We start from the raw sequence: 13954 nt of genomic DNA on the forward strand, positions 1-13954 counted from the left end.
CATGGTATGGCACCACCAAACGATACACATCACGTGGGCGTCGGGAACCGCACCGTCGGATATAGCCACTATAACGTAATCTGCCAGTAAATATCCCTGTTTCACTCTAACTCTGAAGTTTCTTATCGGATCAGGACATGCCACGCCTCCTAGCCATCTGTACAACGTCCTGATTGTGTCAATGCCTTCTGGAGAATGTGCAGGATCTTTTGCAATCAATTTGCCTACGAAGCCCACGAAGGGAACGAGGAGGAGGCTTTGCCTTCTCCGAGGTTCTTAAAGGTGAAGACGGGACTGGTTGACAGACCGGCGGGGCAGCAGCAGCCACAACAGGGTGAAGAGGCACCCTTATGCGAACGCCGGCATCCTGAGCCACCGTCGCAGCCACAGAGCACGCAACAGCCAATGCCCCCACAGTCGCCGCCACCAAAATCGCCACCACCGAATTCACCGCCACAACAGTCGTCGCCACGACGGCAGGAGTCACCGAAGGAGCCGCCACAGGAACAGGCACAGCAGCCCCAGTGGGGTGGTCCGGAGAACGCGGTATGCGGGCAATTTGTGTCGCAAAGCGTTCACACGGCAGTGAGGAGTGGCATGGTATGGCACCACCAAACGATACACATCACGTAGGCGTCGGGACCCGCACCGTCGGAGGCGCAGCAAGACCGGAAGGTATGGGAGGAGGAGCCAGGAGCCGCGAAGCAACGCGCGCGATCCACGGCAGCACCGAAGGCTGGCAGAGGAGACGGCGTCGGAGGCACGGGAGCAGGTGAATGTGAAGACGGGCCTGGTTGACAGAACGGCGGGGCAGCAGCAGCCACAACAGGGTGAAGAGGCACCCTTATGGGAACGCCGGCATCCTGAGCCACCGTCGCAGCCACAGAGCACGCAACAGCCAACGCCCCCGCAGTCGCCGCCACCAACATCGCCACCACCGAATTCACCGCCACAACAGTCGTCGCCACGACGGCAGGAGTCACCGAAGGAGCCGCCACATGCACAGCAGCCCCAGTGGGGTGGTCCGGAGAACGCGGTATGCGGCCCATTTGTGTCGCAAAGCGTTCACACGGCAGTGAGGAGTGGCATGGTATGGCACCACCAAACGATACACATCACGTGGGCGTCGGGAACCGCACCGTCGGATATAGCCACTATAACGTAATCTGCCAGTAAATATCCCTGTTTCACTCTAACTCTGAAGTTTCTTATCGGATCAGGACATGCCACGCCTCCTAGCCATCTGTACAACGTCCTGATTGTGTCAATGCCTTCTGGAGAATGTGCAGGATCTTTTGCAATCAATTTGCCTACGAAGCCCACGAAGGGAACGAGGAGGAGGCTTTGCCTCCTCCGAGGTTCTTAAAGGTGAAGACGGGCCTGGTTGACAGACCGGCGGGGCAGCAGCAGCCACAACAGGGTGAAGAGGCACCCTTATGGGAACGCCGGCATCCTGAGCCACCGTCGCAGCCACAGAGCACGCAACAGCCAATGCCCCCGCAGTCGCCGCCACCAAAATCGCCACCACCGAATTCACCGCCACAACAGTCGTCGCCACGACGGCAGGAATCACCGAAGGAGCCGCCACAGGAACAGGCACAGCAGCCCCAGTGGGGTGGTCCGGAGAACGCGGTATGCGGGCAATTTGTGTCGCAAAGCGTTCACACGGCAGTGAGGAGTGGCATGGTATGGCACCACCAAACGATACACATCACGTGGGCGTCGGGAACCGCACCGTCGGATATAGCCACTATAACGTAATCTGCCAGTAAATATCCCTGTTTCACTCTAACTCTGAAGTTTCTTATCGGATCAGGACATGCCACGCCTCCTAGCCATCTGTACAACGTCCTGATTGTGTCAATGCCTTCTGGAGAATGTGCAGGATCTTTTGCAATCAATTTGCCTACGAAGCCCACGAAGGGAACGAGGAGGAGGCTTTGCCTCCTCCGAGGTTCTTAAAGGTGAAGACGGTCCTGGTTGACAGACCGGCGGGGCAGCAGCAGCCACAACAGGGTGAAGAGGCACCCTTATGGGAACGCCGGCATCCTGAGCCACCGTCGCAGCCACAGAGCACGCAACAGCCAATGCCCCCGCAGTCGCCGCCACCAAAATCGCCACCACCGAATTCACCGCCACAACAGTCGTCGCCACGACGGCAGGAGTCACCGAAGGAGCCGCCACAGGAACAGGCACAGCAGCCCCAGTGGGGTGGTCCGGAGAACGCGGTATGCGGGCAATTTGTGTCGCAAAGCGTTCACACGGCAGTGAGGAGTGGCATGGTATGGCACCACCAAACGATACACATCACGTGGGCGTCGGGACCCGCACCGTCGGAAAGGCGCAGCAAGACCGGTAAATACCGCCCCCGAAGTTTCTTGGGAGGAGGACATGCCAGGCCTAGCCAGCTGAAGCAACGTCCTGACGCGATCCACGGCAGCACCGAAGGCTGGCAGAGGAGACGGCGTCGGAGGCACGGGAGCAGGTTGAATGTGAAGACGGGCCTGGTTGACAGAACGGCGGGGCAGCAGCAGCCACAACAGGGTGAAGAGGCACCCTTATGGGAACGCCGGCATCCTGAGCCACCGTCGCAGCCACAGAGCACGCAACAGCCAACGCCCCCGCAGTCGCCGCCACCAAAATCGCCACCACCGAATTCACCGCCACAACAGTCGTCGCCACGACGGCAGGAGTCACCGAAGGAGCCGCCACAAGAACAGGCACAGCAGCCCCAGTGGGGTGGTCCGGAGAACGCGGTATGCGGGCCATTTGTGTCGCAAAGCGTTCACACGGCAGTGAGGAGTGGCATGGTATGGCACCACCAAACGATACACATCACGTGGGCGTCGGGAACCGCACCGTCGGATATAGCCACTATAACGTAATCTGCCAGTAAATATCCCTGTTTCACTCTAACTCTGAAGTTTCTTATCGGATCAGGACATGCCACGCCTCCTAGCCATCTGTACAACGTCCTGATTGTGTCAATGCCTTCTGGAGAATGTGCAGGATCTTTTGCAATCAATTTGCCTACGAAGCCCACGAAGGGAACGAGGAGGAGGCTTTGCCTCCTCCGAGGTTCTTAAAGGTGAAGACGGGCCTGGTTGACAGACCGGCGGGGCAGCAGCAGCCACAACAGGGTGAAGAGGCACCCTTATGGGAACGCCGGCATCCTGAGCCACCGTCGCAGCCACAGAGCACGCAACAGCCAATGCCCCCGCAGTCGCCGCCACCAAAATCGCCACCACCGAATTCACCGCCACAACAGTCGTCGCCACGACGGCAGGAGTCACCGAAGGAGCCGCCACAGGAACAGGCACAGCAGCCCCAGTGGGGTGGTCCGGAGAACGCGGTATGCGGGCAATTTGTGTCGCAAAGCGTTCACACGGCAGTGAGGAGTGGCATGGTATGGCACCACCAAACGATACACATCACGTGGGCGTCGGGAACCGCACCGTCGGATATAGCCACTATAACGTAATCTGCCAGTAAATATCCCTGTTTCACTCTAACTCTGAAGTTTCTTATCGGATCAGGACATGCCACGCCTCCTAGCCATCTGTACAACGTCCTGATTGTGTCAATGCCTTCTGGAGAATGTGCAGGATCTTTTGCAATCAATTTGCCTACGAAGCCCACGAAGGGAACGAGGAGGAGGCTTTGCCTCCTCCGAGGTTCTTAAAGGTGAAGACGGGCCTGGTTGACAGACCGGCGGGGCAGCAGCAGCCACAACAGGGTGAAGAGGCACCCTTATGGGAACGCCGGCATCCTGAGCCACCGTCGCAGCCACAGAGCACGCAACAGCCAATGCCCCCGCAGTCGCCGCCACCAAAATCGCCACCACCGAATTCACCGCCACAACAGTCGTCGCCACGACGGCAGGAGTCACCGAAGGAGCCGCCACAGGAACAGGCACAGCAGCCCCAGTGGGGTGGTCCGGAGAACGCGGTATGCGGGCAATTTGTGTCGCAAAGCGTTCACACGGCAGTGAGGAGTGGCATGGTATGGCACCACCAAACGATACACATCACGTGGGCGTCGGGACCCGCACCGTCGGAGGCGCAGCAAGACCGGAAGGTATGGGAGGAGGAGCCAGGAGCCGCGAAGCAACGCGCGCGATCCACGGCAGCACCGAAGGCTGGCAGGAGGAAACGGCGTCGGAGGCACGGGAGCAGGTGAATGTGAAGACGGGCCTGGTTGACAGAACGGCGGGGCAGCAGCAGCCACAACAGGGTGAAGAGGCACCCTTATGGGAACGCCGGCATCCTGAGCCACCGTCGCAGCCACAGAGCACGCAACAGCCAACGCCCCCGCAGTCGCCGCCACCAACATCGCCACCACCGAATTCACCGCCACAACAGTCGTCGCCACGACGGCAGGAGTCACCGAAGGAGCCGCACAAACAGGCACAGCAGCCCCAGTGGGGTGGTCCGGAGAACGCGGTATGCGGGCCATTTGTGTCGCAAAGCGTTCACACGGCAGTGAGGAGTGGCATGGTATGGCACCACCAAACGATACACATCACGTGGGCGTCGGGAACCGCACCGTCGGATATAGCCACTATAACGTAATCTGCCAGTAAATATCCCTGTTTCACTCTAACTCTGAAGTTTCTTATCGGATCAGGACATGCCACGCCTCCTAGCCATCTGTACAACGTCCTGATTGTGTCAATGCCTTCTGGAGAATGTGCAGGATCTTTTGCAATCAATTTGCCTACGAAGCCCACGAAGGGAACGAGGAGGAGGCTTTGCCTTCTCCGAGGTTCTTAAAGGTGAAGACGGGACTGGTTGACAGACCGGCGGGGCAGCAGCAGCCACAACAGGGTGAAGAGGCACCCTTATGCGAACGCCGGCATCCTGAGCCACCGTCGCAGCCACAGAGCACGCAACAGCCAATGCCCCCACAGTCGCCGCCACCAAAATCGCCACCACCGAATTCACCGCCACAACAGTCGTCGCCACGACAGCAGGAGTCACCGAAGGAGCCGCCACAGGAACAGGCACAGCAGCCCCAGTGGGGTGGTCCGGAGAACGCGGTATGCGGGCAATTTGTGTCGCAAAGCGTTCACACGGCAGTGAGGAGTGGCATGGTATGGCACCACCAAACGATACACATCACGTGGGCGTCGGGAACCGCACCGTCGGATATAGCCACTATAACGTAATCTGCCAGTAAATATCCCTGTTTCACTCTAACTCTGAAGTTTCTTATCGGATCAGGACATGCCACGCCTCCTAGCCATCTGTACAACGTCCTGATTGTGTCAATGCCTTCTGGAGAATGTGCAGGATCTTTTGCAATCAATTTGCCTACGAAGCCCACGAAGGGAACGAGGAGGAGGCTTTGCCTTCTCCGAGGTTCTTAAAGGTGAAGACGGGACTGGTTGACAGACCGGCGGGGCAGCAGCAGCCACAACAGGGTGAAGAGGCACCCTTATGCGAACGCCGGCATCCTGAGCCACCGTCGCAGCCACAGAGCACGCAACAGCCAATGCCCCCACAGTCGCCGCCACCAAAATCGCCACCACCGAATTCACCGCCACAACAGTCGTCGCCACGACAGCAGGAGTCACCGAAGGAGCCGCCACAGGAACAGGCACAGCAGCCCCAGTGGGGTGGTCCGGAGAACGCGGTATGCGGGCAATTTGTGTCGCAAAGCGTTCACACGGCAGTGAGGAGTGGCATGGTATGGCACCACCAAACGATACACATCACGTGGGCGTCGGGAACCGCACCGTCGGATATGGCGCAGCAATTACCGTAATCTGCCAGTAAATATCCCTGTTTCACTCTAACTCTGAAGTTTCTTATCGGATCAGGACATGCCACGCCTCCTAGCCATCTGTACAACGTCCTGATTGTGTCATAGGCCTTCTGGAGAATGTGCAGGATCTTTTGCAATCGAATTTGCCTACGAAGCCCACGAAGGGAAGAGGAGAGAGGCTTTGCCTTCTTCGAGGTCCTAAAAGGTGAAGACGGGCCTGGTTGACAGACCGGCGGGGCAGCAGCAGCCACAACAGGGTGAAGAGGCACCCTTATGGGAACGCCGGCATCCTGAGCCACCGTCGCAGCCACAGAGCACGCAACAGCCAATGCCCCCGCAGTCGCCGCCACCAAAATCGCCACCACCGAATTCACCGCCACAACAGTCGTCGCCACGACGGCAGGAGTCACCGAAGGAGCCGCCACCCAGTGGGGTGGTCCGGAGAACGCGGTATGCGGGCCATTTGTGTCGCAAAGCGTTCACACGGCAGTGAGGAGTGGCATGGTATGGCACCACCAAACGATACACATCACGTGGGCGTCGGGAACCGCACCGTCGGATATAGCCACTATAACGTAATCTGCCAGTAAATATCCCTGTTTCACTCTAACTCTGAAGTTTCTTATCGGATCAGGACATGCCACGCCTCCTAGCCATCTGTACAACGTCCTGATTGTGTCAATGCCTTCTGGAGAATGTGCAGGATCTTTTGCAATCAATTTGCCTACGAAGCCCACGAAGGGAACGAGGAGGAGGCTTTGCCTCCTCCGAGGTTCTTAAAGGTGAAGACGGGCCTGGTTGACAGACCGGCGGGGCAGCAGCAGCCACAACAGGGTGAAGAGGCACCCTTATGGGAACGCCGGCATCCTGAGCCACCGTCGCAGCCACAGAGCACGCAACAGCCAATGCCCCCGCAGTCGCCGCCACCAAAATCGCCACCACCGAATTCACCGCCACAACAGTCGTCGCCACGACGGCAGGAGTCACCGAAGGAGCCGCCACAGGAACAGGCACAGCAGCCCCAGTGGGGTGGTCCGGAGAACGCGGTATGCGGGCCATTTGTGTCGCAAAGCGTTCACACGGCAGTGAGGAGTGGCATGGTATGGCACCACCAAACGATACACATCACGTGGGCGTCGGGACCCGCACCGTCGGAGGCGCAGCAAGACCGGAAGGTATGGGAGGGAGGAGCCAGCCCCGCGAAGCAACGCGCGCGATCCACGGCAGCACCGAAGGCAGGCAGAGGCCAGGGCGGCAGAGGAGACGGCGTCGATGGCAAGGGAGCCAGCGACAGCGGCAGCGGGAACACACGCAGCAGCGGAGGCACCGGCTGCGACGGCGGCCGGGAAGCCGGCGGCAGCGACGGAGACGCCGACAGAGGCACCGACACCGGCAGCGGCAGCGACGGAGGAACCGGCAGCGCCAGCGACAGCGTCGAAGACCGCAGCGGACCGGAACAGCGACGCCAGCAGCGCGGCCACCAGCCGAGGCCATGCGGAGGGCCATATGGCGGCCGCCGGCCACGAGGCGCGACGCGGGACGGCGCGGAGGAGCCCGAAGGAAGGCGCGGAAGGCGCAGGGAGGCGCGCTACAAGGCCATATGCGGGAGGCACGGGACGCCCTGCAGCGGCAGATGGAGGCTGCGGCGTGAAGCCGAAGCCCACGAAGGGAACGAGGAGGAGGATCCGCCTCCCGAGGTTCTTAAAGGTGAAGACGGGCCTGGTTGACAGAACGGCGGGGCAGCAGCAGCCACAACAGGGTGAAGAGGCACCCTTATGGGAACGCCGGCATCCTGAGCCACCGTCGCAGCCACAGAGCACGCAACAGCCAATGCCCCCGCAGTCGCCGCCACCAAAATCGCCACCAACGAATTCACCGCCACAACAGTCGTCGCCACGACGGCAGGAGTCACCGAAGGAGCCGCCACAGGAACAGGCACAGCAGCCCCAGTGGGGTGGTCCGGAGAACGCGGTATGCGGGCCATTTGTGTCGCAAAGCGTTCACACAGGCAGTGAGGAGTGGCATGGTATGGCACCACCAAACGATACACATCACGTGGGCGTCGGGAACCGCACCGTCGGATATAGCCACTATAACGTAATCTGCCAGTAAATATCCCTGTTTCACTCTAACTCTGAAGTTTCTTATCGGATCAGGACATGCCACGCCTCCTAGCCATCTGTACAACGTCCTGATTGTGTCAATGCCTTCTGGAGAATGTGCAGGATCTTTTGCAATCAATTTGCCTACGAAGCCCACGAAGGGAACGAGGAGGAGGCTTTGCCTCCTCCGAGGTTCTTAAAGGTGAAGACGGGCCTGGTTGACAGACCGGCGGGGCAGCAGCAGCCACAACAGGGTGAAGAGGCACCCTTATGGGAACGCCGGCATCCTGAGCCACCGTCGCAGCCACAGAGCACGCAACAGCCAATGCCCCCACAGTCGCCGCCACCAAAATCGCCACCACCGAATTCACCGCCACAACAGTCGTCGCCACGACGGCAGGAGTCACCGAAGGAGCCGCCACAGGAACAGGCACAGCAGCCCCAGTGGGGTGGTCCGGAGAACGCGGTATGCGGGCAATTTGTGTCGCAAAGCGTTCACACGGCAGTGAGGAGTGGCATGGTATGGCACCACCAAACGATACACATCACGTGGGCGTCGGGAACCGCACCGTCGGATATAGCCACTATAACGTAATCTGCCAGTAAATATCCCTGTTTCACTCTAACTCTGAAGTTTCTTATCGGATCAGGACATGCCACGCCTCCTAGCCATCTGTACAACGTCCTGATTGTGTCAATGCCTTCTGGAGAATGTGCAGGATCTTTTGCAATCAATTTGCCTACGAAGCCCACGAAGGGAAGGGTTCTTAAAGGTGAAGACGGGCCTGGTTGACAGACCGGCGGGGCAGCAGCAGCCACAACAGGGTGAAGAGGCACCCTTATGGGAACGCCGGCATCCTGAGCCACCGTCGCAGCCACAGAGCACGCAACAGCCAATGCCCCCACAGTCGCCGCCACCAAAATCGCCACCACCGAATTCACCGCCACAACAGTCGTCGCCACGACGGCAGGAGTCACCGAAGGAGCCGCCACAGGAACAGGCACAGCAGCCCCAGTGGGGTGGTCCGGAGAACGCGGTATGCGGGCAATTTGTGTCGCAAAGCGTTCACACGGCAGTGAGGAGTGGCATGGTATGGCACCACCAAACGATACACATCACGTGGGCGTCGGGACCCGCACCGTCGGAGGCGCAGTAAAGACCGGAAGGTATGGGAGGAGGAGCCAGGAGCCGCGAAGCAACGCGCGCGATCCACGGCAGCACCGAAGGCTGGCAGAGGAGACGGCGTCGGAGGCACGGGAGCAGGTGAAGGTGAAGACGGGCCTGGTTGACAGAACGGCGGGGCAGCAGCAGCCACAACAGGGTGAAGAGGCACCCTTATGGGAACGCCGGCATCCTGAGCCACCGTCGCAGCCACAGAGCACGCAACAGCCAACGCCCCCGCAGTCGCCGCCACCAAAATCGCCACCACCGAATTCACCGCCACAACAGTCGTCGCCACGACGGCAGGAGTCACCGAAGGAGCCGCCACAGGAACAGGCACAGCAGCCCCAGTGGGGTGGTCCGGAGAACGCGGTATGCGGGCCATTTGTGTCGCAAAGCGTTCACACGGCAGTGAGGAGTGGCATGGTATGGCACCACCAAACGATACACATCACGTGGGCGTCGGGAACCGCACCGTCGGATATAGCCACTATAACGTAATCTGCCAGTAAATATCCCTGTTTCACTCTAACTCTGAAGTTTCTTATCGGATCAGGACATGCCACGCCTCCTAGCCATCTGTACAACGTCCTGATTGTGTCAATGCCTTCTGGAGAATGTGCAGGATCTTTTGCAATCAATTTGCCTACGAAGCCCACGAAGGGAACGAGGAGGAGGCTTTGCCTCCTCCGAGGTTCTTAAAGGTGAAGACGGGCCTGGTTGACAGACCGGCGGGGCAGCAGCAGCCACAACAGGGTGAAGAGGCACCCTTATGGGAACGCCGGCATCCTGAGCCACCGTCGCAGCCACAGAGCACGCAACAGCCAATGCCCCCGCAGTCGCCGCCACCAAAATCGCCACCACCGAATTCACCGCCACAACAGTCGTCGCCACGACGGCAGGAGTCACCGAAGGAGCCGCCACAGGAACAGGCACAGCAGCCCCAGTGGGGTGGTCCGGAGATCGCGGTATGCGGGCAATTTGTGTCGCAAAGCGTTCACACGGCAGTGAGGAGTGGCATGGTATGGCACCACCATGGGAGGAGGAGCCAGCCCCGCGAAGCAACGCGCGCGATCCACGGCAGCACCGAAGGCAGGCAGAGGCCAGGGCGGCAGAGGAGACGGCGTCGGAGGCACGGGAGCCAGCGACAGCGGCAGCGGGAACGCACGCAGCAGCGGAGGCACCTGTTTCGACGGCGGCCGGGAAGCCGGCGGCAGCGACGGAGACGCCGACAGAGGCACCGACACCGCGCGGCAGCGACGGAGGACCGGCAGCGCCAGCGACAGCGTCGAAGAACCGGCAGCGGACACGGAAACAGCGACGCCAGCAGCGCGGCCACCAGCCGAGGCCAAGGAGGCCACATGGAACAGCGCCAGCCGGCGAGCGCGGCGAGGCGCGACGCGGGGGCGGCACCGAGGAGGCCCGAGGAAGGCGCAGAGAAGGCGCAAGGGAGGCGGCGCTGAACAAGGCCATAATGCGGGAGGCACGGGACGCCCTGCAGCGGCAGATGGAGGCTGCGCGGCGTGAAGCCGAAGCCCACGAGGGAACGAAGGAGGAGGATCCGCCCCCGAGGTTCTTAAAGGTGAAGACGGGCCTGGTTGACAGAACGGCGGGGCAGCAGCAGCCACAACAGGGTGAAGAGGCACCCTTATGGGAACGCCGGCATCCTGAGCCACCGTCGCAGCCACAGAGCACGCAACAGCCAATGCCCCCGCAGTCGCCGCCACCAAAATCGCCACCACCGAATTCACCGCCACAACAGTCGTCGCCACGACGGCAGGAGTCACCGAAGGAGCCGCCACAGGAACAGGCACAGCAGCCCCAGTGGGGTGGTCCGGAGAACGCGGTATGCGGGCAATTTGTGTCGCAAAGCGTTCACACGGCAGTGAGGAGTGGCATGGTATGGCACCACCAAACGATACACATCACGTGGGCGTCGGGAACCGCACCGTCGGATATAGCCACTATAACGTAATCTGCCAGTAAATATCCCTGTTTCACTCTAACTCTGAAGTTTCTTATCGGATCAGGACATGCCACGCCTCCTAGCCATCTGTACAACGTCCTGATTGTGTCAATGCCTTCTGGAGAATGTGCAGGATCTTTTGCAATCAATTTGCCTACGAAGCCCACGAAGGGAACGAGGAGGAGGCTTTGCCTCCTCCAGGTTCTTAAAGGCGAAGACGGGCCGGGCACCGCGCCCCCCCCCCGCCGCCAGCAGCCACCCGGGCCCGGGGGCGTGAAGGTGAAGACGGGCCTGGTTGACAGAACGGCGGGGCAGCAGCAGCCACAACAGGGTGAAGAGGCACCCTTATGGGAACGCCGGCATCCTGAGCCACCGTCGCAGCCACAGAGCACGCAACAGCCAACGCCCCCGCAGTCGCCGCCACCAAAATCGCCACCACCGAATTCACCGCCACAACAGTCGTCGCCACGACGGCAGGAGTCACCGAAGGAGCCGCCACAGGAACAGGCACAGCAGCCCCAGTGGGGTGGTCCGGAGAACGCGGTATGCGGGCAATTTGTGTCGCAAAGCGTTCACACGGCAGTGAGGAGTGGCATGGTATGGCACCACCAAACGATACACATCACGTGGGCGTCGGGAACCGCACCGTCGGATATAGCCACTATAACGTAATCTGCCAGTAAATATCCCTGTTTCACTCTAACTCTGAAGTTTCTTATCGGATCAGGACATGCCACGCCTCCTAGCCATCTGTACAACGTCCTGATTGTGTCAATGCCTTCTGGAGAATGTGCAGGATCTTTTGCAATCAATTTGCCTACGAAGCCCACGAAGGGAACGAGGAGGAGGCTTTGCCTCCTCCGAGGTTCTTAAAGGTGAAGACGGGCCTGGTTGACAGACCGGCGGGGCAGCAGCAGCCACAACAGGGTGAAGAGGCACCCTTATGGGAACGCCGGCATCCTGAGCCACCGTCGCAGCCACAGAGCACGCAACAGCCAATGCCCCCGCAGTCGCCGCCACCAAAATCGCCACCACCGAATTCACCGCCACAACAGTCGTCGCCACGACGGCAGGAGTCACCGAAGGAGCCGCCACAGGAACAGGCACAGCAGCCCCAGTGGGGTGGTCCGGAGAACGCGGTATGCGGGCAATTTGTGTCGCAAAGCGTTCACACGGCAGTGAGGAGTGGCATGGTATGGCACCACCAAACGATACACATCACGTGGGCGTCGGGAACCGCACCGTCGGATATAGCCACTATAACGTAATCTGCCAGTAAATATCCCTGTTTCACTCTAACTCTGAAGTTTCTTATCGGATCAGGACATGCCACGCCTCCTAGCCATCTGTACAACGTCCTGATTGTGTCAATGCCTTCTGGAGAATGTGCAGGATCTTTTGCAATCAATTTGCCTACGAAGCCCACGAAGGGAACGAGGAGGAGGCTTTGCCTCCTCCGAGGTTCTTAAAGGTGAAGACGGGCCTGGTTGACAGACCGGCGGGGCAGCAGCAGCCACAACAGGGTGAAGAGGCACCCTTATGGGAACGCCGGCATCCTGAGCCACCGTCGCAGCCACAGAGCACGCAACAGCCAATGCCCCCACAGTCGCCGCCACCAAAATCGCCACCACCGAATTCACCGCCACAACAGTCGTCGCCACGACGGCAGGAGTCACCGAAGGAGCCGCCACAGGAACAGGCACAGCAGCCCCAGTGGGGTGGTCCGGAGAACGCGGTATGCGGGCAATTTGTGTCGCAAAGCGTTCACACGGCAGTGAGGAGTGGCATGGTATGGCACCACCAAACGATACACATCACGTGGGCGTCGGGAACCGCACCGTCGGATATAGCCACTATAACGTAATCTGCCAGTAAATATCCCTGTTTCACTCTAACTCTGAAGTTTCTTATCGGATCAGGACATGCCACGCCTCCTAGCCATCTGTACAACGTCCTGATTGTGTCAATGCCTTCTGGAGAATGTGCAGGATCTTTTGCAATCAATTTGCCCCAGAAGCCCACGAAGGGAACGAGGAGGAGGCTTTGCCTCTTCCGAGGTTTCTTAAAGGTGAAGACGGGCCTGGTTGACAGACCGGCGGGGCAGCAGCAGCCACAACAGGGTGAAGAGGCACCCTTATGGGAACGCCGGCATCCTGAGCCACCGTCGCAGCCACAGAGCACGCAACAGCCAATGCCCCCACAGTCGCCGCCACCAAAATCGCCACCACCGAATTCACCGCCACAACAGTCGTCGCCACGACGGCAGGAGTCACCGAAGGAGCCGCCACAGGAACAGGCGGAGGCGCAGGAAGGTCGGAAGGTTGGGAGGAGGAGCCGCGAAGCAACGCGCGATGGCAGCACCGAAGGTTGGCAAGGGACGGCATCGGAGGCACGGGAGCAGGTGAAGGTGAAGACGGGCCTGGATCAGAACAGCCACGGCTCAGCCATCAGCCACAACAGTCGTGAAGTGGCAGCCTTCTGGAGAAGCCGGCAGATCCTTTGCAACCAGGTTGCAGCCACAAAGGACGCAACAGCCAACGCCCGCCAGTCCCCCACCCAACTCCCACCCATCGCCACCACCGAATGTCACCGCCACAACAGGAGGAGGGCGGCGCACCAAGGTGGGAAAGATGCCACTATGCGTACGAACGTTCTAATCATCTTATCGGATCAGGATGCCACCATCACCATAGGCATTCGGCCACCGGCACGTCGATGAGGCGCTGCAAGCCCTGAAGGTAAGGAGCACATCTTTGCAATCAATTCGCGAGCCATCACGGCAGCACCGAAGGCTGGCAGAGGAACGGCATCGGAGGCACGGGAGCAGGTGAAGGTGAAGACGGGCCTGGTTGACAGAACGGCGGGGCAGCAGCAGCCACAACGGGGTGAAGAGGCACCTTATGGGAACGTGCAGCATCCTGAGCCATCATTGCAGCCACAGAGCACGCAACAGCCATA

General features: G+C 60.1%; 1 protein-coding gene across 1 annotated transcript; it reads left to right on the forward strand.

The window, feature by feature from the left end:
• The first annotated feature begins 7038 nt into the window (after positions 1-7038).
• LOC121404536 (translation initiation factor IF-2-like) lies at positions 7039-13715 on the forward strand. Its single transcript, XM_041594188.1, has 4 exons — positions 7039-7473; positions 10238-10612; positions 13513-13617; positions 13671-13715. The coding sequence occupies exons 1-4, from the start codon at positions 7039-7041 to the stop codon at positions 13713-13715; spliced, it is 960 nt and encodes a 319-aa protein (XP_041450122.1).
• Positions 13716-13954: the final 239 nt, after the last annotated feature.

Source organism: Drosophila obscura, unplaced genomic scaffold (genome assembly GCF_018151105.1).
Source record: "Drosophila obscura isolate BZ-5 IFL unplaced genomic scaffold, ASM1815110v1 contig_212, whole genome shotgun sequence".
NCBI lineage: Eukaryota > Metazoa > Arthropoda > Insecta > Diptera > Drosophilidae > Drosophila > Drosophila obscura.